At 37.9% G+C, this 24,044-nt stretch overlaps 1 protein-coding gene across 3 annotated transcripts; it reads left to right on the top strand.

The window, feature by feature from the left end:
* The first annotated feature begins 27 nt into the window (after nucleotides 1–27).
* LOC102055040 (transmembrane protein 180) lies at nucleotides 28–19,726 on the top strand. Of its 3 annotated transcripts, XM_055707231.1 has the most exons (9): nucleotides 28–139; nucleotides 3,624–3,808; nucleotides 4,574–4,742; nucleotides 5,187–5,308; nucleotides 8,247–8,401; nucleotides 9,096–9,206; nucleotides 9,820–9,903; nucleotides 10,903–11,046; nucleotides 17,669–19,726. In XM_055707231.1, exons 2-9 carry the CDS (start codon nucleotides 3,656–3,658, stop codon nucleotides 17,796–17,798), a joined length of 1,068 nt encoding a protein of 355 aa, XP_055563206.1. In that variant the 5' UTR covers nucleotides 28–139; nucleotides 3,624–3,655; the 3' UTR covers nucleotides 17,799–19,726. The 3 variants fall into 3 exon arrangements, with proteins under 3 accessions (XP_055563206.1, XP_027665928.2, XP_027665929.2); XM_027810127.2 differs by having other exon boundaries at nucleotides 4,574–5,308; XM_027810128.2 differs by lacking the exon at nucleotides 9,096–9,206 and having other exon boundaries at nucleotides 4,574–5,308.
* The last annotated feature ends 4,318 nt before the right edge of the window (nucleotides 19,727–24,044 follow it).

Here is a 24,044-nt window from a genome sequence, read left to right as displayed (position 1 = left end):
CGCCGGATAGATCGAAAGGAATCTTCACCAATCACAAAGCTACTTCATATCAAGCCGCCAATAAGAGCGAAGAGAGGGTTGGCCCGGGCTAATTACGCCCCGCCCCAGCAGGCGGTTGCGCAGCCTCCAGTCAGCGGAGGTGGGTCGGTGGCCGGGGAAGGGGCGGTGGTTGCCGGGGCTCGCAGGGGTTAATGGCGGGGAGCGGCTGCTGTGGGGTATTCCGGTACGGCTGCGGCAGAGCAGAGCTGGCTCAGCCCGGGGTGGGGCAGCGGACCAGGCATATGGAAGGCTGCGGCTCCTCGTCACCCTGTGTTGGGACCGCGGGGAGCGCTGAGGGAAGAGCCTGTGAGGAGGGGCTCGGCCCCCGAGCCGCGGCTCCGTACCGGTGTCACGCCCAGGTGCGGGCCGCCTTCCCGCTCCCCCGGGGGGGCCTTGCTGCGGAGCGGAGAACGCGGACCCGCCGGAGCGTGCGGCCGCTGCCGTCCCGGCTGGAAACGGCCGCCTGCGTCCCCGCGCCTGCTGGCGCTCGGGCGGCCGCCGCTCGCTCCCTCATGAGGAAGAGGGAGCCGTGTCCCCTGTCTGGCGACCTCCTGAGAAAAATCTACCATGACTTGCCCAGTTTTAGCAGGCGAACACTTCCAAACTTCCAGTCCTGCAAGTTCCCAGGCTCCTGCCTCCCAGGAGCCGCAGCCTGGCCGCGCTCGGGCAGCCATACCTGCTGCCGGTACCTCCAGTGCGCATCTCCCCTCTGCTTCAGCAGCATTCCCCCCTGGCGTTACCCCTGGGGACTGGGAAAGCCTTTATTCTTAGTTCTACCCTGTCTTAATGTGGCTCAAGTCATGGAGGAAGGATGAGGAAGGTAGTTGTGCCCAACCAGGGTCATGTGCATTACGCTGCAGCTCAGCACCAGGCACAGCAGAGTGTGGTGTCAGCTCGGGCACTTCAGTCAAAATTTGTTACTGTTCAGGAATCCACTTTTCTTCTTTGGACTCACGCTCTAGTTTCTTTTTGTGAGTGTCATCCAGTGCTGGGAGAAATGCAATTAATACCATCATGTGTCTGGCTGGCTTAAGCAGTCTGTTCTTTTGGCTCATCTGTATTAACACGGTTGTAACCACTCAAAATTTCTCAAACTGATCGGCCCTCTGTGAGTCACAAAATGTCAACACCTGTGCTTTTAACCAGTTCAATATAGAAGCTGGCTATTAAGAAGAGGGAGGGAATACTCATGCATGATTTCATTGTAGTACGATTAAAGAGCGGGTCTTCTGGGAAAGGAAGTGTGGTACCTCAACTTCTAATTGAACCTATTTCATAAACAAGGTACAAGGCCAGAAGTACCAATTAGTGTAAAGAGTTGTGTCAGATCCTGTGTATTATCATTAGTCATGGCACTAGATGCCTGTTTGCACATTGTTAGAAGGTTTTTGTTGAAGAAATCTCAAATTTCTTCTTTCTTTAAAATTTTCCAAAGCTGACAAGACCTTTGTTTTTTAAATCATGTAGGAAGGAATTGAGTCAAACATGATTTGAGAAACGACTGTTAGTTTGCTGGTAATGTTAGCGTGAAGCACGTTTATTCTTGGTACTTGTGGAATTTGGAGGAGATTCTCCTAATTCAAAGACTCATGCAGGGGGCTCCAAGGAGAAATAGAGATGAAAAGTCTGCCTTTCCAAAAGCACTAGTATCTGCTGCATAAATCACTTCATCAAGTATATTTGTGAAGGCTTGAATGTGCGCTACTTCAAAAAAAGTGACACTTGTCAGTAACATACTTGCTGTAACAACTTTCATAGTTGGTAATATCAAACTTACTTTTTAAAAGAAATGTTTCAAATAGGCATCTTTTCAATAACTTTATTCTTCACTCGAAGTTTCTTACTAAAAGCTTGTGAAACCAAACTTGGTACAAAAATGCAAAATTTCACCACCTGAAAATGGAATTGTCTCTACAGCTATAGCTCTGTGAAAACTAAACTTGAAAATATACATCACAATGATGCTCAAGTATCTAAAAAATCAGTCATATTCTTACAAATAAATTTGCTTTAGAAAAAAGAAAACAATTCAAGTTGTCAGCTTGATTTTTTTTTTTATATCTATAAAGTTATCTACTCTTTGCATCTTGTTTCATATTAGACCATCTTATATATATAGGCAAAAATGCACCCACATTTTATTTGCTCTTCAAGAGTTCATGCTTTGTGTTGAGGGGTGGAAAAACTGCCATTCCATCACCTGCCTCAGCCAGAATAGACACTTCTCCGGTCCCTACCTGATTGCAGCTTTTGCCTGGCCCTCGCCTGGTGATGGGGAAGTTGCCTTCTTCCCTCGCAGCAGCCGATCTTCATCCACTTTGTAAATCACAGGAAGATTGGAAACAGCCTTGGTTTTCGTTTCCTGTGTCTTCATGGTCCTTTTTATGAGGAGTTCAGGCAGCTGCATATAGATCTGGTTATCAAGCTGAACAAGCAGATATTTAAACTAAGTACTTTGATGGCTATTGGAAAACTGCATTTAGGATAAAATTGTTAATATGCAGAGGAGCAAAGTGTGGACTATTGACAAAAAGCAGGTTGGAAAGCTCTGGAATTAAGTGTGTTTAGTAAGGCTGGATTAGAACCTTCAAACAGATATAAAGGTGAATGAAGTCTCAGTTAAAAACAGATACGTGGGAGAAGTATTTTTGTATTAGGCTTATTAAATCAAATGTGGTCAAGGAGTAACTTTAGGTAGTCATTACTCTGCTTTTAAAAGTACAGGTTCCCTGGAGCTAGCTGTTTTCATAGGACAGTTTACACCAAACATGCTGAAGTTAATTGCTAGATAGATGGACAAAGTCAGCATCTTAAAGATCGTTGGCTGAAGATCTGCTTGATATCTTAAGGAAGTCTGTATTCTTGGGCTGAATCTGTTATTTGGACATATTTAAAATGCTGTACATGTGTTACTAGATTTTATTTACGTGCAGTCTTATACAATGAACATGTTTAAACTATTAAAAGGGGTTTTGATTGTTTTATGGTTTCTGTTCATATCTCCTTAGTTTATTAGGTGAAAGTAATGCTTCCATGGCCTGTTAAAAATTAACATTTAAAAATGCAAGGATAAAACTTGGGGTTTTTTTAAAGATATATCCATCTAAGTGCATGCTGCATTTGACATTCATAGCAATGAAATACATAAGGATATGAATTGAGTCACTTAATTCCTACACAGTCCATAATTTTAAAACTACGTAGCTAGCAAGAAAGATGTAAAATGTATGCAATTACTTTGAACTGTACACCAAGATCAGTGTTTGCAATAGCAGATATTTTATATTGAGTCTGTGCACCAGTTAGGAAAGTATTCTTTTACATTTTTGTCTACTTGTTCCATTGTTTTTTAAGTACTGATTATACTTAGAAATGTCACTGACTTTTTAATATTTTGCATCTGTTAAGTTTTGGTCTCTGTGTCTTAGAACTCAGTAAAATGTGTTTCTCATTTTAAAAAAAGGAAGTAAGAATGGGGAAGTTTTCCTCTAACAATCTGTTTCTACACCTCTGAAACAAGCAAATGTCCTATGTCATTTTAATTCAGAAAATTATTCTACTAAGTGTTGTAATTATTTTTGTAGCTTGAGGAAGAAGAGAGTTGTACCTGTGGAAGATGAAGTTCATTTTGGGAATTCATCCTAATGCACTGGCATATTCCATGACTACGTTAGGTGCTGGAATGATGAACAGTATCTTTAATTTCTACTACGTTAAGCTTTTCCTAAACCGATACAAAATTTCAGAAGTAGCATTTCATCAAGCACAGGTATTGTACAATGGATTATTGATTACCATATTGTGCTATGTCTCTGTGTAACCACAACAAAGTAATTGTTTTTACTTACTAATTACTTTCAGACGCACTGCAAATAGTTGTACAGTAAATTCATTTTAAATGTAGTTAATCCGTAAGCAACTGAAGGTACACATAAAGCACATTGTTTACAGTCTTTAGATTAAAAATGTCCAGACTTTAATGGCTGAAAAGATTTTAACCATTGATAGCTTGAAGTAATTTTCTAAACTAATCTTGCACCTCAGCTCCATAGATACATTTAACATTGGTGTTTTCCTATGGACTGTTTAAGTACCTAAATACTGCCTTTATTTTGCAAGTCATTATCCATGTGAGCAACTCTTGTCGTAAATGGTCTCCTGAAAGTAATGGGCCAGGTCATGTTTTGAATTATTTGCTGTGAGAGTAATATCAGGACTTTACACATCTGGGCTTTCATCTTGTAAGCTTCTGAGAGAGTGAAGTCTTGGAGACAGAGGTTTATTTCATGTGTAGCTGTGCACCTGCCTACTTACTCATCTTGCTTTTCAAAATTACTATAAACTTCTAAATACCTTTAAGAATTTGGTCTGGAGTCTGTTTTGACCTGAGAAGCTTTCATCTTTTTTTTTTGTTCTTTGAATAGAGATTTCTTTTAAATAAATATGGTGTATATTACTTCTGTGGTTGTATAAACTCTGCAGAAAAATCACACTAATGATAAATTCTGTTGTGTTTCTTAATTGTTTGTTGCAGGTTGTATTTATGATATGGAATGCCGTTAATGATCCTCTTTTTGGGTATATTCAAGATAACTCCAAATTTGCATGCTGCTCAAGACGCCAGTTTTCAATTTTATATGGAGCTCCTTTATATGCGTTAGCCTTTTTGCTTCCTTGGTTTCCTTGGAAACATTATGAAGAAGGTGACTGGCTAAGTGGTCTTCACCTCATTGTTGCATTATGTGCTTTTGATGGTTTGCTTACATTTGTGCTTCTAGCACAGTGCGCGCTCTTTGCAGAAATTTCAACAAGACATGAAAGTAGGCTTCAGCTTATTAAATATAACCAAGTAGCAACACTAATTGGATCAACAAGCATTCTCTTTTGTGGTCTCATATCAGATAATATGGAAAATTTTGCCTGTTTTCAGGCTTTCACTGTTTTGGTCGCAGCATTAGCAACAGCTTGTATGTGTTACACAGGCAAATACAGTACTAGTCAATATGAGCAGAGGGAAATTTGCACAGAGAATGCTGATCAGGAAAACAGTGATGGAGCTCTGTCCTTGTCCTTGGTAATTTCATTGACCAAACAGATTATGACAGAGAAAAACTTTTTATTTTTTGTAACAATGAATTTCTTTCAAGTCTTCCACCTAGCCTTCTGCAACAATTTTATGATGATCTTTGCGGATAATCTTATTCCCAAGGATGTTCTTTCTTCCTTAATAAGAAGTATCATGTACGGAGCAGGCTTTATTTGTCCTCAGGTAGGCCGTTACGGTTCTTTATTTCAAAATATGAAAACATGGTGGTTTACTAGTTTTCATTAGTTTAAGGTATCCATTTACACTCTTTCTTGAAAAAACGCTGTATCTGGCATAAGCCATTGGCTGTACCAAAAAACAAATCCAGCTCACCTGTGCCCTACAAGGAGAAAGTGCCTCTGTGCACCGGCTAACCAAGCATAAGGGTAGGGTAGCAAGAATGCACAAGCAGGCAGGCTTGCAGAGTATCTGTTTACAAGAATATGAGATGTGAATATGCAAAGAGTGAATGTTTTGTATCCTACAGGGTTTATAATACCAAAGTGTAAAGGAATGAAAAACATGATCAAGATAAAAAGTTTCTAAAAGCAAAACCTATAGAATTAGGATTTCTCTCCTCTTTGGTTTTGATTTGTAATAGGTGATGAAAGAATAATCTCTTATTCAGGAAGTTTCTGAGATAAACTGCACACAACAAGAGAAAAATCATTAGGTATTAAAAACATTATTGAAATATGTGGTATCTCAGTCATGGGAACCAAGCAAAAGTCTAAATAACTGCTTTTGGGGAATAATATGTTCTCATTTATTTTGTTTGCTGGTTTTGGGCAGCTACATTTACTGGGTAGAGAGAGACATACTTTCAAGACCCCAGTCAGGGTTGGGGGAGGAGTAATGAACTGGAAAAAAAAAAGAGAACCTAAACAAGTAATGTGTAAGAACAAGAAAAGCAGCAAAAATGTCCCACAGAATGTAAACATACTTGTCTGTAGTGAATAAAAAAGTTTTCTTGTTCATTCCCTTCTAACTTCTTTCACTGGATCTTTTAAAACTTTCACGTTGTTTACTTATTGGATGATGAAATTCAGGATACTCAAAATCTATGTATCCTGACTTTCATCATAGGTGCTGATGATGTTCAGAATTTCTGAAAATCAGGCTGTTAAATTCATTAAATTGCAATGTTTTTCAGTAGGTAATATGTAAAAGAAGATATGTGAAAGTGCAACTGGAATTCACAGCTCAATTTCAGTTACTCCTTTAGCTTTTGCATATATAACATACAAATCCTAAACGTACCTTCTCGTTCCCCTAACTCCTAAGTATCTATCATTTCAATTTTTATCATTCCCACAGGTTTAACTTTTTTTTTTCCTGTAACTCAAACAGCTGATGAACTTTGGAAATAACTTAGAAACAACAGAAATCAGGAAAGCTTAAATAATTTTACACTTAATATACAGCAGTCACTTTTGTTGATAAAATCAGTGTGACAGTGTGAAACGAACAATCTTTCAGAAAATGCATCTGTCTCTGCTCCCCAGAGACTCTTTGTCTTGAAGGTCACTGAACCATAGAGAGTTTGCTGTGACCTTATTTTTCTCAGGTTTTGTCCCTTTGAGCTCAAGATAGAATAAGAATTCTCTGGTGGCAATGTCCTGAACTTCACTTACTGGAAAAATACCCAACCCATGTAAAATAAAGCCCCTTCTTACGAACTGTGCTTCAGTGGCCTGTACTAAACTAGATTTCAGCTTCTGTCTTAGGTTCCGTTTAGTAGTGGGTGTGAAGAGTAAAACCTGCCTGCAAGGGAAACCTTGTTGCTGAAACAAACAAATTTAAATTTGTGTCATTAAGGTAGTATTTTTCTTAGAAATATGCAGTCTTAGAAACATGCACGTAACAAGGAATTTTCTAAATTACAAGTACTTCCTGAGACAGGGTTATTTCTCAATTATAGGGAGACATGGTCATGGTTTTTACAATAACAGACATTACATAATCTCTTATCGTTTCTAGTGCAAACACTTTTCTGCAAAATGCCTGAGAACAAGCAGGGGGAGGAGTATGTTTTAAGTTTCTTACAACCAGATTTTTTTCTTACATCAACTTTCCAGATTTGTTTTACCTTCTTGATCATTGGTTTAAGTAGAAAACTTGAGCTTCTTTAAAATAGCATTTGCTGCAGTAATCTTTCTCTGGTTTTGTTCTTTATGTTAAGGCATTTAAATGTGGGAACAAATGTACAATGAGAATTCTCTCCTGTTCTGTTTATTTCTGTAACACAGAAAGAGAAAATGTGTATTGCTATTGTGAGTATTTTTTGTGACAGTGTTGAGGACCACATACATGTAGGTGGTGACATAGGCTCATATAAAAAGAACATAATGCATTACAAAATGTCCTCTTTAAAGTGGAAAGCAAGGAGCAATAGAGAAGAGCTTACACTTTGTTCATACTATAATCAGCCCTTAATACCACTTTTATGAGTTTACTTGTCACTAGCTTCTTGTGTGGATTACTGCTGGTTAAGATTGGTGGAACTGAAATACACATTGTCCACTGGCATCTGCCTTCCTCTACTTGCTATTAAAGTCTCTAACTTGCTTCGATCAGCTGTCTTGGTGAACTTGCTTTATCCACTTAGAAGTCATGCTTTATTTCTATAAATGTCAGTTAAAACAGTAATATTAATGAAAAAACAATTACTGAAAATATTTTTGATCAGCAGTTAAAATTCAAATGGCAAGGTGCTTGGTTTACAGTTAACATACTGTCAACAAAATTGATATTTAAGGGCTATCAAACATAAAAATCATGAGCATTAAATAATAGATGGGCAATGTGGGAAACAGTATTTTTCTCAGGATATAGTAGTTCTCAGCTGGCCAGTTTGAGTGAAAGGAGACCATTATTACCTGGTAGAGGTAGCATAGAGTGGGCCAGTAAACAGTTCTCTTTGTTCAATTCCTATTTTTTTTATTTTTCCTATTTTTTCTTTGGATTGAACTTTTTAGAAAGGGTTGGGTTTTGTTGTGCTTTTTTTTTTTTTTCCTTTAGTGGGTAGTAAAATTTATGTCTGGTCTGTGCTTTATAACTTTAATGCTGAGATAGTGTACTGTATCTTTTCATCATATATGTGTATGTATTATCTTTTCAGTGCCTTGTTCTTCTCAGTCACGCTTCATTGAAGAAGTTTGGTTATTACAGAATCATCTTGTTTTCCTTTTACTTGGAAGGAGTAGCTGCTGCTGTCATGTTTGTTCTAGGGCCAGAACACTATTATCTGTTGGCATTTTATCTCACGACAAACATGTAAGTAAATACACTTCCCTATTCATAGATACAGCTTAAATAATTCTAATAGAATGGACACTTACTTTTCATAGTGTGAAGATTTTGCTACTGCTTTTATGGTTTTCTTTCTGTTCTACTTGTCAGAAAAGTTGAGGCTCCAGTTACAACTTCTTTTTCAGCTTTCATTTTATTCTGCTTCAGCTTTTTATTTCTGCTTAAAAAGAAAAAAAGGCTTAAATATGAACAGTAATTAAGGTTTGCAGCCACATGCCTCCAGCTGCTTATTGCTTTAACATGAGATTCAAGGGAAGCAGAAGCTCTTCTCATCCACATAGACCCAGAAGATTTTGGTAGAGGAACTCTTCGGAGACTATTTGGTAGGAAAGCCCAGACATCATTTTGTATTGCATGAATACTTGTGTGTTGCACTGCAAAACAAATATCGGTAAGTCAGGTATCAGTTAGGTAACCAATACTCAGTGGTGCCAGGTAAGTATGATGCCAAGAAGTAGTATTTTCATGGAAGAAGTATATTGTGGTACATGGAGAACCTTATGTAAAAATAAAGACCTGTTTTTATCTGAATATTGTTATAGCAGTTCATTTTTATTTCTTTATTTTCTATTTCATTGCTTGCTTGCTTTCTACATGTTCCTTCCTACCCTCCTTTTCTTCATCTTTTTTTTTCCCCCGTTTCCATTCTTATTTTCAGTATTTCATTCACGGGCTACTGTAACACTGTGAACAATAAATTAAATTTCATTACCTGCATACTTCAAATGATGAAGATACATGTTGATTTCCCCAGGAAAAAATGTCTAAGGTACCTAAAGAGTGTATGTTTAAAGTGCTAATTGTTCAAAGCCTCTTGTAAGTAAAAGATAATCTCAGCCAAAATTTAATACCACATAGAAATCGTAATATTTGAGTTTATGGCTTCACTTAGCAGTTTGTTAACAGCTTTCTCTGTTTGTGTTTAAATGTATGTGTATATATATAAATACATACATAGGAATGCATATACAATCTGTTTACTATTCTAATTCTCCCACTTTGAAGTTTGTCTTCCATGTAGTCTCTCCAGTAATGCTCATGTCCTTTTCAGATTTCAAGAGAAAATTTTCAGTTCCTCTTTCTTCTAAGGTGTTTCTTTTCTCCATGTCTTTTTAAATTACTGATAATCTCAAGCATGTGTTTATGACCTTTTGCGCCAGTGTCCAGGAAGAAAGGCAAACCCCTCCCCCACCTTTTAGGTTTGCATATCAATTTCTAATTCTCAATTAAGAGCAGATCTAGTAATGCTTTCAGAACTGCTGTTTAAACAGACAAATCACCATGTTTTAAAGAACATCTCAGCTTTCTGTGTTTGCAGATATGTCCATTGTGAAAGTGTATATAAGAACTATGAACTTCTTAAATATTTTGTCTTTCTTTAGGGTAATTGTACAAGCTTCATTTAGTTTGTTCAATTTGCCTTTGGCAGATATTGTTGATGCAGATTTAATAAAGCACAAGCGGAGGTATGTCAATCGTAGCTGTTTTTCTTTAAATATGCTATCTATTTGCCACGTTACTGTTTCCTAAGTTAGATTGTGTCAAAGTAAAGACAGTAACGATCTTTGATCCTTGACACAGAAGTACTTTCGGTAAAAGCAACTTAGGATAAGTAGAGATAAGAACTTGAATAAAGTTTCCTGCAGTTAACTTCAGTAGTGTAATTTAAACAGATTATTAGGTCATTTCTAGTTTTAGTTATACTACAGTATAAGCCAAGTCCTTCAGGTTTTTGTGTTTTCATTTTTGTTAGCTTCAACAGAATTATTTTGTAACCATATACATCTACTGTCATGTATGGAATTTTCTGAATAAGGTCTTTCTAACATGGAAAAAGCATTTAGAAAGCTTTAGCAATGCTACGTGAAGTGCAGATTTCAAAGTCTAACTGGTTGCTGTTATCTCTCTGAAATAAAAATTGATAAAACCTGCTGTGACGTAGCATATTACAACTCATGGATCTTTTGGATGATTATCACAGTGCAGATAACTTTCTGTTGGTTCCATAAATATTTATGTCAGTGCAGATTCAGGTCTGGTCAGGTCACTGTATTAAAGAACTTGCCCCTCAAAGGTGAGAGCTATTGCTTTCATGAAGAAAAAAAAAAAAGCCTCCTTTTTTGGTCTCATGCATGTAAAGTCTTAAGTTGTAATTAATTCTTCATGTACTGTTCAGTCTTAACTTCAGTAATTACTCAGTGTGCACAAAGTCAAACTTGAATCCAAGTAATTTCAGAATTGGGGCCAACCGATAGATATACCCCAGAGGTTTATTACCTTTCATTTCCAAATAAATTTAAATTTCTTTGTGATAGCTGATCTGTTTGCTATAATGTATGAACTTTATAAAGCTAAGGATCATGATAGTTAGCATTTGCATAGTAACAAGATTTTTATGATCACTAATTAATACACTAATAAGTTTGTGTTTTGCATTCATTTGGTTTTTTCCCTAAATATATTAGATCACCACTTTCCTCTATGGTTTTTGGTACCAATGCTTTATTTACCAAGCCTGCCCAATCTTTGGCTCCAATGCTTGTGGTTACAATACTAAATCAATTTGGATATGAGAACCTGAATAATGAAGTTGCTCGACCTGATCTGAGGTGAGTTCAAAAGGAGTACTTTAAATCATATAAATTAACATGAAATAATCGTGTCATCTAAAAAGCAAATTAATCTGCAATAGTTTGCATCAACGGCCCTTCAAAAATATGAGTGCTTTAAAAATATTTTCCAGTTGGTTTATGTCTGGAAATAGAAATGGTTTTTAAAGAATAAATCATTTATTGAACAATTCGCAAGGATTTCTACCTAATTTTGAAAAACAAAGGATTTATTTCACTAGTTAACCATCTCCTGTTCTATTGCAAAAAAGAAAAAAAAAGTTTGAGAACACCTAATTCCTCTTACTACGATACATGTTGTCCTGACTCCTGTGTTTTGATTTGTAAACCTGCTTCCTTAAAATGTATAATCCTAATAGGCTTGCGTTTAAGATACATTTTTGTTTGAGAGACAGCAGTATAATCACTGAGGGAGGGAATTTGCCTCAAGTAGGAGTATAATTTTGGCTTCAATGCTACTTACCATTCTAATGGTAATGATTTCACTGCAGTCCCTGGAGACCTTAATACACAGCATAAAGCTGTGGTTGCTAGTTAGCACATTGGAAATGCATGGGCTTTTATAAAAACAAATTAACAGGGACTCAGTACACTGAAAGGGTCATAGGCTGTTTATTTATGACCAACAAGAGGAAGTGGCAACATGAGGAATAACTGAAGTCAGGACTAAAAGGTAAAAATTAGTCCTGATCACGATTTGCTTGAGAGAACAACATGAATATTCTGAGAACTATATAGCTCTCCTAAATTTTGAGTGGAAACCTTAAAAAGTACATAGAATACAATTGTATATGAACTTTTGTGGAGACAGGAAAGGACTGGTATATGTCACCTAATGCTAGAGGAATGTTGCATATTTGAGGAATTTTCTAAAAAAATGTACGAGGAAAAGTGTGACATAAAAGGACAACAGGTGGTCTTCAGAAAAGCATCCTGACACAAGCAAAGAAGGCTTAACTTTGAGGATATGTGTGAGAACAGTTAATTCTATTTTAATACATTCTGTAGATAGCCAGCCAATGAGATGATGTGAAGAGGACGTGAACCTCATTATAATGTCAGATAAGATGAGTGATTTTTGCAGAGGAGTAGTAGGTTGAACTGGATGTGGATATGAGAGGGCTGAATATATTCATCTTGATGATTCAGAGAAATTAAGATTTGAGTTCTGATCCCTTTTGATCAAAGAAATGATCCTTTTCTGGATGGATTTTAAATCACAGTAGTTATAAATCTCTTCCCCACACACCCCCCCACCCACACCCCCAGTAAGTAGCCTCTGGACTATAGCAACAATAAATTTCTTGAATATAGAGTTGTAATACTTTGAATGCTTAATCTCTAAAACCTATATTTCCACTTGAGTCACACTGCGATTTGATCTACTTCACTAGGACAGGGAACAACATAAAAGTACAAAGCTGAGATCAGTTAATCAAAGAGCACCTGAAATATACTACATATTTCTCTTGCCCATCTCTTCAAAAATAATTTCTTAAATATAAAGCAGTCTGCATGTGGTTTTTGTATATGTATGTGTGAATGTGCATGTCCTTCACTTTGCAAATGGACTGCAGCATGGACATACAGTCCACAAAGACCAGACTACTCAAGATTGTTTCTAGGGAATCAGTTTGCCCATGGCAATGTACTCAGACCATTGACTGAGCTAAAATTACTTATACATATTAAAACCTTATCAGCTGATCTCAGATTTCAGCCATAGGCAGACAGCTAAAATATACTTGTCTCAGGACAAAGTTGTTGGAGGACAAACAGAAACTGAATATAGGAGATTGCTTAAAATATGTTCAAACTGTTTGGGAAAAAAAAAAAAAGAATTTCACATATGTGAATTATATGTAATGAAGTGTTATGACCCATGTCAATACAATCTCAGCTGTGTCCTTCCTTTTTCTCCAAAGCTGGCAATATCACGTGTTCTGGAAAGTGTTTACTTTATTAGGTGTAGTGGTAGTGAATTATGAAGATAGCACAGAGGACCTTTATTTTGCATTAACAAAATGTTTGGACCCTGAATAAACGTGTCTGAAGCGTTTCCAGCAATGTTGTTTACTGGGAGAAGATGCAGTCAAAGCCCATAAACTATTTGCTGAATTCTAAATAACTTATTTTTTCTTAAATTGAAAACTAAGCCATAGCAATAATGATGGAGCAGCTAATCCTGGAAACCATTTCCAGGCACATTAAGGACAATAAAATAATCAGTAGTAGTCAGCATAACTTCAAGGGGAAGTCACGCTTGACCAACTTGATAAACTTCTACAATGAAATGTCTAACCTGGTAGATAAAGGAAGGGCTGTGGATATTGTCTACCTGGACTTCAGTACGGCTGTTGACACTGCTTCCCATAAGATCTTCATAGGAAACCTTTGGTACAGGGGCTGGATGAGTGTACAGTGAGATGGGTTGAAAGCTGGCTGAATGGCTGGGCCCAGAGAGTGGTGACCAGTGGTAAGTCTAGTTGAGGCCCGTGACTAGTAGTGTACCCTAGGGGTCTGTGCTGGCTCCAGTCCTGTTTAACATCTTCATTAATGATGTGGATGACAGGGCAGGATGTTTGGTGGTGACACAGAGCTGGGAGGTGTGGCTGCTGATAATGTCAGAGGGTCATGCTGCCAGCCCGAGGAATCTTGACAGGCTGGAGAAATGGGCTGACAGGAGCCTCATGGTTCAACAAGGAGAAGTACAAAGTCCTGCAGCTGGGGAGGAACAGCTCCGTGCACCAGTATATACGGGGGGGCACCCAGCTGAAAAACAGCTTGACAGAAAAGGACCTGGGGGTCCTGGTAAGCACCACACTGAACGTGAGCCAGCAATATGCTCTTGTGGCAAAGAAGGCAAAAGGTATCTTGAGCTGCATTAGACAAAGTATTGCCAGCAGATCAAAGGAGGTGAGCCTTCCCCTCTGCTCAGCGCTGGTCCAGCCCACAGGGGAAGGGTATGTCTTTTTTTCCCCTTCTTCATTTATGTTATACATTCAATGGCATTTTATTAATAGCATATTGCCTTCAGAATGGGCTTCACAGATATTCTGTCTTTGGTGCTCATTTTACATTGTATCAAAAAAAATGATCTATCAAAAGCTATCTGCTGTGACAAATCATATATCTTCTGATTCTTATGCCTCCAGCAAAATTCTGTAAGATGACACTTCACCTGTACCTCCTCATTGTTCCGGTGATTACATTTTGGTTCTTCAGCTATGTGATATTATGACTCCTTGACATCCTCCGTGATCAGGATATTTCATTAGAGTACCAAAACTCCGTTAAGAGTACCAACCAACTATAAGTTGCCAGATTTTAAGCTTTGCCTGTCTTTTCTTGCCATCATGCGGTTGAGTAATTCACACATATATATTCCCTGCCTCAGTAAAGCCTACATTTCCGAGCAGCTTATTAGGGCAACTGGCATGTTACGAGTGAAATTCTTTTCCCAGAAGACCTTTTGAGACAATAATGCATCTTTGTCTTGGTGGCTTCTGTTACACTTGTATTCTGCAGACACTCAAGCTGGTAAGATGCTGGTGAGGTTTTATACAGAGGGTAAAATTCTAGAAGAAAGGAAAATTTAGTCCCCTCTTTCTTTCATCTGTGAGGTATCATAGCACCTCCAGGTGGATGCTTAAGATTCATCAGAAATGAGAAAATGCTTATGAATGGTGATCCCAGTACTGTATTAGACCAGGCATTCCAAAGACCTAGCCTGTCTGTCTTTTCCTCTGTATTGAAGCCCTTGAACTGACCGTTAACATCATCAGCTGTTTACTTACCAGTACCAGTATTTACTTCTGCCTCAACGTGACTTCTTAGTCACAGTGATGCCTTCTTTCTTAGGAGCAATCTGGGTTCTCCTGGTTTTGCCTCTGGTATCCTGACTCTGAAGTGTGACATTTGCTGTGAATAGTGTATCTCTTTTCCAGAAGTTGTTTTTGCTTTTTGGTGTAACCTTTTTCACACGTGATGTTGGCCTGTATATTGTACACAATTCTGTATGTGTCACACAGGATTCTGTATGCATTAATATACACATTATACCACATTCTTAGGGAATGTGGTCACTACACATCAGTTAAGCATTTTGCAGTTAATACTAGCTTAAGTATTTTTAAATATCCTTAAAATTTGAGCAATAGCTTGCAGAATGGATGGACCTGGTTTGGTTTTTTCCTTTTGGTCTGTCATCACAGCAAAGCATTACCTGCCTCATATGGCTTGGGTTTTTTGGTGTTTTTTTGGTGGGATTTTTTTTTTTTTTGGGGTGGTGGTGGTGGGTTTTTTTGGTTGTTTTGGTTGCTTGCTTGCTTTGCTTTGCTTTGCTTTTTTTTTTTTTTTTTTTTTTCTTTTGCTCTTTGGTTTGGGGTATTTTAGTTTGGGGTTTGAATTTCTTTTTTTTTTTTTTTCCCTGTAGAAAAGATACCTAGTTTAAAATCTCCCTCTTCTGGAGAGCCACTGCAACTACAGCTAACTTCCCTTGAAGGTGTGCTCCGAATTAGTTCTTCAGAATGAAGCTTTTTTACAGTAACTTTACTTATTGGAGGCACCTCAAACTGTTAATGCTTTCGTACTGAATTACTGGACTACATCACATTCTATTCAGAGTGATATTAGGGCTGTTTAGTGAAAGATTCTATGTTTTATTCCTGCATATGCAAAAAATGTAGACATGGAAATTTCTGAAGTTACTGGTCCAGCTGTTACTAGGATAAAATCTGAGCTCTGCTCTTCATTTGTCCTAGTCCCTTAATGAAATATTTTCCTATTCCTTGTTCTGTGTACTATAGATATTTTTCATAATTCCTGGAGTAACTTAAGGTCTTACAGTACAATAAGTAATACTATTTTCTTAAACCAATACTGTTCCAGTGAGACCAAATCAGGATTGCACAGGTATGAGTGATTTGGTAATGTTCTTTCTTTTTTTTTTGTCCTTCCTGAGGTCCATGTATAAAGACAGAATAATTTTAGTACTGAAAACTGCAGTCCTCTTTAGTGTGCAGAACAAGCCAAGCACAGCCCCAGCATCCTGTTAACTGTGTCTTAGTCCTGTTTTCATCTTCAGATAGGTAATTTGTCTGTGGCCTCTCTGCTGAGTACAGTTAACTGTTGGCAGTTGTGATGTTGGTGTACATGATGGGAGCCTTTGTTTACTTGTAGGTGGACTGAAAATGCAATTGAATGCAGGCCAGTAAACAACATCCAAATAGTAAATTATTGTCACTGCCAATAAACATTGGCTATGGACCAGTGACCTGCTAGTGAATACCTCCAGTCTTAAATGCCATCGCCCAAGTGGTTAAGTAATTCACTTGTAACCCTCTGTTTTTTTGTTTCCTTTAGTAGCATTAGCATGACTCCAGATAAATTGTGATCGTTGTGTGAGTGTGTCTGCTAAGGAATAAATCTAGGCTGCTTTGGAGGTTGCAAGCACTGTTTCTGTTTAATGCAGGGAGATAGGAATTGATTCTTTTATGATTCAGAGAAACTCTTAGGTTTTGTTCGAAAGCCTGCTCAAGTTTTCTTCACAGTTTTCAGGTTTTTTGGATCATGTCTGTAGCTTTTTCGTGAGTCTCCTGTCTTGTCCCTGAATGCTAAGGGAAAAAAGTAGAAAATAACATAAACTGCCCCATGGAGAGAAAGTTCATTTAGGGTCTGTTTCTCAGCTTGAGTTGACTTTCCTAATATTTAAGTAATTAGAATGCAAGAATTAACAGAATGCCAGTAGATAATGATTCTAGCTACTAGATGAATGCCTAAATGTATGCTTTGAGTTGTCAGAAAACATACTGTTTGTAAAAGGGAACTCATTCAACTCCTTATTTTATATTTTCTTTTTTGGTTCATATTTGTTGATGTTTTTACCTCTTATTCCATAGAGAAGATTTAGATGAGGAAATACCATGCATCCATGAGAATAAATGAGAATGACTGTTAATTTCACGTGTATTCTTTTTATAGTTTATATTATCTTGTAATAATTCATTTTAAACCAAATGCTACTTTTAAACAGCCCTTTACACCATACCTGAATTTATGCATTAATCACGACTTCCATCTAGCAGCAATAACAACAGACTATGGTGATTGCTAATAGCACAGATTATAACTTCATAAAATATTTTTTAATTAAAATGTTTGCTTCCATTTTCTGCTTTTCTTTCACTTCCTAATTTTTCAATCTTACTAAAGCTCTGTTCTAAAATTGGATTATATTACTTAAATTGATTTCTATATTATGTAATACAGATGGGTACTAAAGCAGTGAACAGGATTTCTTAGGTTGCTTACAGTGTATTAAAATTAACTCGAGTGCTAATTTTCTAATTTCCTCTCAGCTATTACGAAAGGCGCAAACAACAAAATACATATTTGTATGTAGAATTAGAAAATACGATTGAAGTACATCTGATATCTGAGATATTTATATTTCTTTTAATTATAATTGATTGGACACAGTAACATGTGTATGCTGTATATATGTATACAATGTGAATGCTTTAAAAATAATTTGTTGTGAATTGACCGTGAAAGTTAATTTTCCTCTTCTTGAAAGCTGTTTTTCCCTCTTCTTCCCCAGTTTGTTTTTAGGTCTTCATGATGCCATGTTCTATTTGATCTGTCTGGTTCCACTTTGCATTGCAGTCATACAAATCCTGACGTGGACTCCCTTTTCAATCCAGAATAGTCATATGACAGCTGCGCACTAAATATGTAACTGTTGGTCAGTCAATTTTCTGCTGAACTGTACCACAAAAGAGTTTGTATGTTTTAAATGTGAAAAAGCAAGATCACATTAAATGGACTATTAGGCCAAACACAGTCTGAGCCATTTTGATAAAGTTTCATCCTTCAGTCTATATAGACTATAATGAAGATCACATTCAGCCTTATTGCTGAGCCTGCACAGTTTTTTTCTAGTGTCATTTACCTGTAATGGCTTTATCCTTAATTACTAAATAAAGTCTTTTCTGGTATATACTGGTCACTGTTAACTCATTTTAAGAATGGATATGGCAGAAAGGAGTCCCAACCCAGCACCTGGAATTCAAGGGAACTGTATTCTCTTAAGCTTACTGAAAGATGGTAGATTAATTTTGCCATACTGCTAAAATGGCAGATCTCTGAAGTTAATCTGGAAGAGCCTGGTGGATATCCCTCATGGATAGCAGGGAGATGAAGAGAAAAACATAAACAGTATCTAGCTGACCGATATCAAGACAAATCTGACAGCTACCACAGGAAGAGCCAAGAGTAATTAACTACGCTGTAAAAGTCTGCATAAAGCTAAAGAAGAAAAAGATTAAAATGCTGTTCAATGAAATGTTGCTGGATATGGAAAAGCCCCGTATGTCCTCACTGGCTTCCTGAATATCTGTGGTTGGTGGTAGGTAGATCAGTTTTCTGGCTTTAAATGGGAAAATTATTCTGAAGGTATCATATTGTTAGTACTTCGTACCGAATGTCATTGTGGTAAGAAAAATATTAGCATATGGATGTAGTAGTGTTCAGTTAGTTGGACAGATCTAAGCACACATATTGAATCTACCCACTTGGTAGTGTTACGTTGGCAAACTCATTTGATGTGCTGCCAGTTGAAGTTAATTTCTGATTAATCAAGATGAAATTAGTTAAATTCTGATTAATTCTTATCAAAATCTTTTCAGTTAAGCTTTTAAATGAATCCTGTGATTTTTATAAATTAAAGGGTTTTTGACAAAATTTCAGAAACCTCGAATCCTCTCTTCATTTCACATATGTTGTATGATAATATTAGCATGTTTGTAGTACTCCTGTTTAATAGTCTTTTTCCTCCAGTATATCCAGTGTGTAATTGTGTAATTGCTTAAGTATAATATAATCACTTCATTTTTATTCTTTGTTTTGCCTGGACAAACATAATTTTAGAAGCACCTCTCTTACAGGGTGCCAGTCACTTGGAAGTACAAGAAGATGCATTGTAGGTATCCTGATACTAAGGCTTTACATGTACTGTGAGAGGTAACTTGGAAAAGAAAGGAGTGTAAGAAGTTGCCTTGCATTTTGCATTTAATGAAGAGGTTTGAGATTTGAAATACCAGTGTTGAAAAACATAGGTTTTTTGTGCCTCAGTTTTTACATTTGCAGAGCAGAAACATTGTTTCCTTGCTTTTTTGAAGGGCAAAGTGCTTTCAAAGTGATGAGTGAAAAAGTAGGATAGTATTGTTAAATATTTAGAAATCCAAATGAGCTCTTTGATAGGAATATGAAGATTTATGTTAAAATGTAAGAAGCCAGAAGTGTGATGAAGTTTTAAGCTGCATTATCTGTTTTTTATCTCTGTCTTGTCAGAGATACCATTATTCATTTGCACTGTACATGCTAACAGCATTATGTACACATACTAGTGTCACTTGTATTTACATACCCAAAGAAATATTTACACAAATACCAGAGCAGATACGGACTGTGTGTTTAGATTCTGAATTTTAAAAGACTTACTGCATTGTATGTATGAAAGGCAGAAGGAGCAAAAGCCAAAGGACAAAAATCTGAAGAAATTTAAGTTAATGTGATCTTTGGTTCATTATATGAAACAGTCTTCTCCTTGACAATTCCTTTAAAATGGTAATAAATAAAATAATTTTCTTTTTCTTTACTGTTTCTGTTATTTCCTAAATCTCCTATGTTCATCCTATCCTCATAGAATATGTATTTTGATAGATGAAAATGTTATTGTTCCACAAATAGGGTTTCTTAGATGACTGTTTGTTACTTAGTTCTAACATTAAGTTGTACAACTGGGAGAGTACTGTGCTATACAACAGGAAAGCTAATAAGTGGTTTTACGAGTCCAAATTGTATCAAGAATTCTTTGCAATGATCAGGATTATTTTTTCTGAAAAATGTTTGGTAAAGATACCATTTTATTTGCTGAAATTAGAAAGGAGTAAGGGGTGATATGACTGAAGGCAGTTTGAATAGCCACTATAAACTGCTGCATCTTTAGAATTAAGACAGGAAAAGTAAATTTTCAAAGTTTTCTAAGCAAGACAGCCTTCAGATACAAGAGGTTAACTGTGTAGAATAAGCTAGTTTAGAAAACTGATCTGAGAAATACAAATTATTTAATAGGTAAAATATTAATAATTTTGCAAATTTATTATTTATTTTTCTCTCATTTGTGTGTCCTATTTCTTTGGCTCTCAGGGCAGGAAAAAAAGTGTCTTTCATTGCACCAGTAGCCATTCCAAAAGAGGACTGGAAAACTGCTTTAAATTCAGGTGGTGGTCTTAATTAGAAGAATAGAAGGTTGGCGGTATGTTATGATTGACATCACTTTTTCTCCATTCCTCTGTCACCTACTAAACTTTGTTATCCTCTGCTAAACCTACATGATTGGTTTTGGCCATGAATCAAGTAAAGGATGATCAAAGGCAAAAGTTCAGTGTCTAGCAACAGCTGGTTTGTCTGCTTTCTCTCCTTATTAGCTAATAGTATTTGAGCTTTAAGTCCTGCTGTTGGAAAAATGCCCCAATTTAATCTTGATAATTTCAATGTCTAAAACAGTCTTATAACTGAAAAAGAGGATTTAAGTGTGTATAATATAAAATACGAAATGCTGTGATAACTTCACAGAATGAGAAATTTGATGCTTGAATCCCATTCTTAGAGTTTCTCTATAAATTCTGAGCATTTGGATTTTAACACACTGAATGAATTTTATATATTGAAAATCAATAGGTAAAAGTGTCTACTAGATTTAAAAGGATGTAATCCAATAGACCTTAAAGAATGTTAGTTTAATATAATAGTAATGTATCATTAGAGTGAAAACATTGAATAAACTACAACAAAGTATATTTAATTTTAGAGTAGGAAAAAATGAAATTTATGTTTTATGGAGCTTACAGGCCTGCCTCTGTTGTACAACATGACCTTTCCAGTCTCCTGCTGTGCTTATTTTGGAACTGCTCAGTAATTCATGAATATACTATGTTGACATGGCTAGTAGGATGTTTACATTTGAATAGGGTTGTAAACTTAATGGGTGCTGTCAGGAAAGACAAGCAGGAAGGGAAGGAACAGTTAAGATAAGCCACATCTCCACGAATACTTCTGAGCTCTTGTAGAATTAAGCCAGCTCAGGGAAAAGCTCAGTGGTACATGCAGCCAAAAGAATTCTAGCTGGTTTTGTAAAAGAACATACAACTGAGGGGAAGTTGTCTTAGAGTGCTGGATAGACCCACAAGCTGGGCTTCCAGGGTTGCCTTTGGGGGAGAGGATTTTAGATCACAGGCTCCCAGAAGGTCAGGGGTGGAAGGGACCTCTGGGGATCATCCAGCCCAGCCCCCGCCACAGCAGGGTCGCCTGGGGCAGGTCACACAGAGCCACATCCAGGCGGGTTCTGAACGTCTCCAGAGGAGGAGACAGCGCAGCCTCTGCGGGCAGCCTGTGCCCGTGCTCCGGCACCCTCCAGGGAAAGGAGTTCTGCCTCGTGTTCAGGTGGAGCTTCCAGTGCCGCACCTTGTGCCCGTTGCCCCTTGTCCTGCCGCTGGGCACCACTGAAAAGAGCCCGGCCCTGTCCTCTTAGCACCTGCCCTTAAGGTGTTTGTAGACCTTGAGAAGCTCCCCTCAGCCTTCCCTGCTCCGGGCTGAACAGGCCCAGCTCTCTCAGCCTCCCCTCACAGGGGAGATGCTCCGGGACCCCATCACCTCCGCAGCCCCCGCTGGCCCCTCTCCAGCGGCTCCCTGTCTCTCCTGACCTGGGGAGCCCAGCACCGGACACCGCACTCCAGACGCGGCCTCACCAGGGCAGAGCAGAGGGGGGGGATCCCCTCCCCCGTCCTGCTGGCCACGCTCCTCCTCGTGCACCCTGGGACACCACTGGCCTTCTGGGCCACACGGGCACGCTGCTGGCCCATGGGCAACGTGCTGCCCACCAGCACTGCCAGGCCCTTCTCCGCAGAGCTGCCCCCAGCAGCTCAGCCCCAGCCTGCGCTGGCTGGTGTGTGGGATGGTTCCTCCCTTACCTATCTATCTAGATTTGTTTAGCTTGAAGACCTCTTTCTAGTAATCACTTTCTTACTAGAAGGGAAAGTTGTTTTATCGCTGTACTTGATTGGGAATATTGCAGATTTACATCTTAGAATACATGAGGCTGTGCAGCCAGCCCTGTCACTGCAAGTTCTGCTCCAGAAGACCAGGCTCCATGTGATCCTCACAAAGCAAAGGCAGGCTGTGTTAAAACCTTTGGGCATGTTTTGGACCTTTTGGACTCTAGGTAGCCAATCGATTATAGAAATTTTCCATCAAGAGAAAGAAGAAACACTATATAAATTGTTGAGGAGAAAGTAGAAAAAGAGTGATTCCTTTTTTTCTGGAAATCCTCTCCCAGCACACTAATTGCTTTGAGTGATGTATACATACACTTACAAAAAATATAGTTTTCTGAGGTTGTCCAGCAATTGGTTACAATTCCACCAACCTATATGCAAATGACAATACATCAAAATTATTACCCAAATATGCATGGATAGTGCGTTCTTTATAGCCTGTCAAGAAAAATATGCTTAGTATACAACTACTGCAGCAAAATATTAATGACAAATATAACACTGGGTAGGAATTTTGAAAAAAATTATTAAAACATACTCAGGTTGTATACTAACAATACAAAGACAAAAACTAGTGTATTTCTTAATTTATTTGGTATGCAATTCTTTATCTGTATTTTACACATGATGAAATTTAGATATGTTTTCCTGTGAACAACATGTAACTAACCTGAAGCAATTTTATTTATTGGTTTACACATCGTGAGCAGATGTCTGTTTAAAAAGCAGCAAATTTAGCTTTTGTCATTTTGGATTTTGATTATAAAGTTGTTTTATTCCTGGAGGGAAAAAATAAGCTAATCTGTCTTTACAAACAAGAACATACATAGAAAGGAGAGTCCTAATCCAAAGCCAAATAAAAAGAAATAGACCAAAAAGGCATCTTAGCCCATCTAGCTATTGGAGGAAAAAAAAAATCTTTGTGTGGAAAACTGTCTAAAGCTCTCATGTCAAAAACTTTCCTCAAGGATATTAAACATCAGTGAAAATGAACTGAACAGAAAAATCCTCTGGCAATATTTTGTTGTTGCCCTGGTTTTGCTGATTTCCCAGAATAAGCAAGGTTGGATGTGATCAGTGCTTGTTCAAAGGATCTTCCAAGTAGAAGCCATGATCCCACGGTGGCCTGACTTCCAGTGTCATCCTTACCAGGAAAGTAAGAGATGAGATTCCAGCCTTTCAAATCTGATCTAAAGGAAGGATATGGATTGCTTGTGGTTGTTAAGAAACATTTTCCTGAGATTAGAGATGATAACACTGATGCCATACTCTGCTGGAATTTGATTAATGAGATCGGCTTTGTCTAGATTTTCTTTCAGTTCCAGTGGTACCCAGTATTCCTCACTTTCTATGCTATTACCACAAACCCCCCGTGTTTATTAGAGTATACATGAGAACAGCAGTACCTAACCCAAACCCACGGCTTTTGTTCTAGCAAAGGCACTTGCTGCCGGATGAAAAGCCAAAAGATGTTTATTCAACTTAACCTGTCCAAGATTAAAATGTTCCAATAAACCCTGCCTGTTCTAGCCTAGCCTTCCTCTGTAGGGCATTAATTGCGTTAAGGATACATTTGTACCCACTAGCCTCCCTTACAGCCCGCTGCATCCCCATGCGTAGAAATAGGATGGGGGAGGCTGAAGCTCCTTGTTTCCCTGCCCACACGATGACTTCTACTTCCTCTGCATGCACATCCCACAGCTTCAGCAAAGAAAATCCTGGCCCAAGGGCCTTAGATCCTCCTGTGCAGTGACCCATGCTCCTGCTGCAGAGCCCAGGCCGTGAGCTTTGTAAAGGCTTTATAAAATAAAATGTTGCGGAAATTCCACATGAGCAGTAAGGTTTAACTGAGCCATTGCA

The sequence above is a fragment of the Falco cherrug genome, chromosome 4 (genome assembly GCF_023634085.1).
Source record: "Falco cherrug isolate bFalChe1 chromosome 4, bFalChe1.pri, whole genome shotgun sequence".
Lineage (NCBI taxonomy): Eukaryota > Metazoa > Chordata > Aves > Falconiformes > Falconidae > Falco > Falco cherrug.
This window is presented reverse-complemented; position numbering and strand designations above follow the sequence as displayed.